Source organism: Condylura cristata, unplaced genomic scaffold (genome assembly GCF_000260355.1).
Source record: "Condylura cristata isolate star-nosed mole 26May11 unplaced genomic scaffold, ConCri1.0 scaffold00004, whole genome shotgun sequence".
NCBI lineage: Eukaryota > Metazoa > Chordata > Mammalia > Eulipotyphla > Talpidae > Condylura > Condylura cristata.
The window spans coordinates 118,316-118,872 of NW_004567105.1; the positions used below are offsets into that span (position 1 = coordinate 118,316).

The 557-nt window shown below is 72.2% G+C and overlaps 2 protein-coding genes across 2 annotated transcripts in view; one reads left to right on the forward strand and one right to left on the reverse strand.

Annotated features, from left to right (window-relative positions):
• TYMP (thymidine phosphorylase) overlaps positions 1–526 on the forward strand; it is a 4,161-nt gene extending 3,635 nt beyond the window's left edge. The window contains exon 8 of the mRNA XM_004676367.2: positions 2–526. Within this exon, the coding sequence (XP_004676424.1) occupies positions 2–508 (507 nt within the window). The 3' untranslated portion in view covers positions 509–526. The remainder of the gene's footprint in view (position 1) is intronic.
• Positions 512–557, reverse strand: part of NCAPH2 (non-SMC condensin II complex, subunit H2) — a 3,140-nt gene continuing 3,094 nt past the window's right edge. The window contains exon 13 of the mRNA XM_012735073.1: positions 512–529. Within this exon, the coding sequence (XP_012590527.1) occupies positions 512–529 (18 nt within the window). The remainder of the gene's footprint in view (positions 530–557) is intronic.

Genomic DNA, 557 nt, shown 5'->3' on the forward strand with positions numbered 1-557 from the left:
GGGCGACTTCAGCCTGCTGGACCACCTGGGCCGGGCGCGCAGCAAGGCGGACTTCCGCGGCCAGTGGGTGCTCCTGTACTTCGGCTTCACGCACTGCCCCGACATCTGCCCCGACGAGCTGGAGAAGCTGGCGCGGGCCGTGCGGCTGCTGGACGCGGAGCCCGGCCTGCCCCCCGTGCAGCCCGTCTTCGTCACCGTGGACCCCGAGCGCGACGACGTGGCGGCCATGGCGCGCTACGTGCGGGACTTCCACCCGCGGCTGCTGGGCCTGACGGGCTCGGCCGAGCAGGTGGCCCGCGCCAGCCGCAGCTACCGCGTGTACTACCAGGCGGGCCCGCGGGACGCCGACCAGGACTACATCGTGGACCACTCGGTGGCCATCTACCTGCTCAGCCCCGACGGCCTCTTCACGGACTACTACGGCCGGGCGCGCTCCGCCGAGCAGATCGCCGACAGCGTGCGGCGCCACATGGCGGCCTTCCGCAGTGTCCTCCCCGAGACGCATTAAAGGCTACAGGGCCCTGGCCTCCTGGCGGCCCCCACTTTATTGGGTGGCG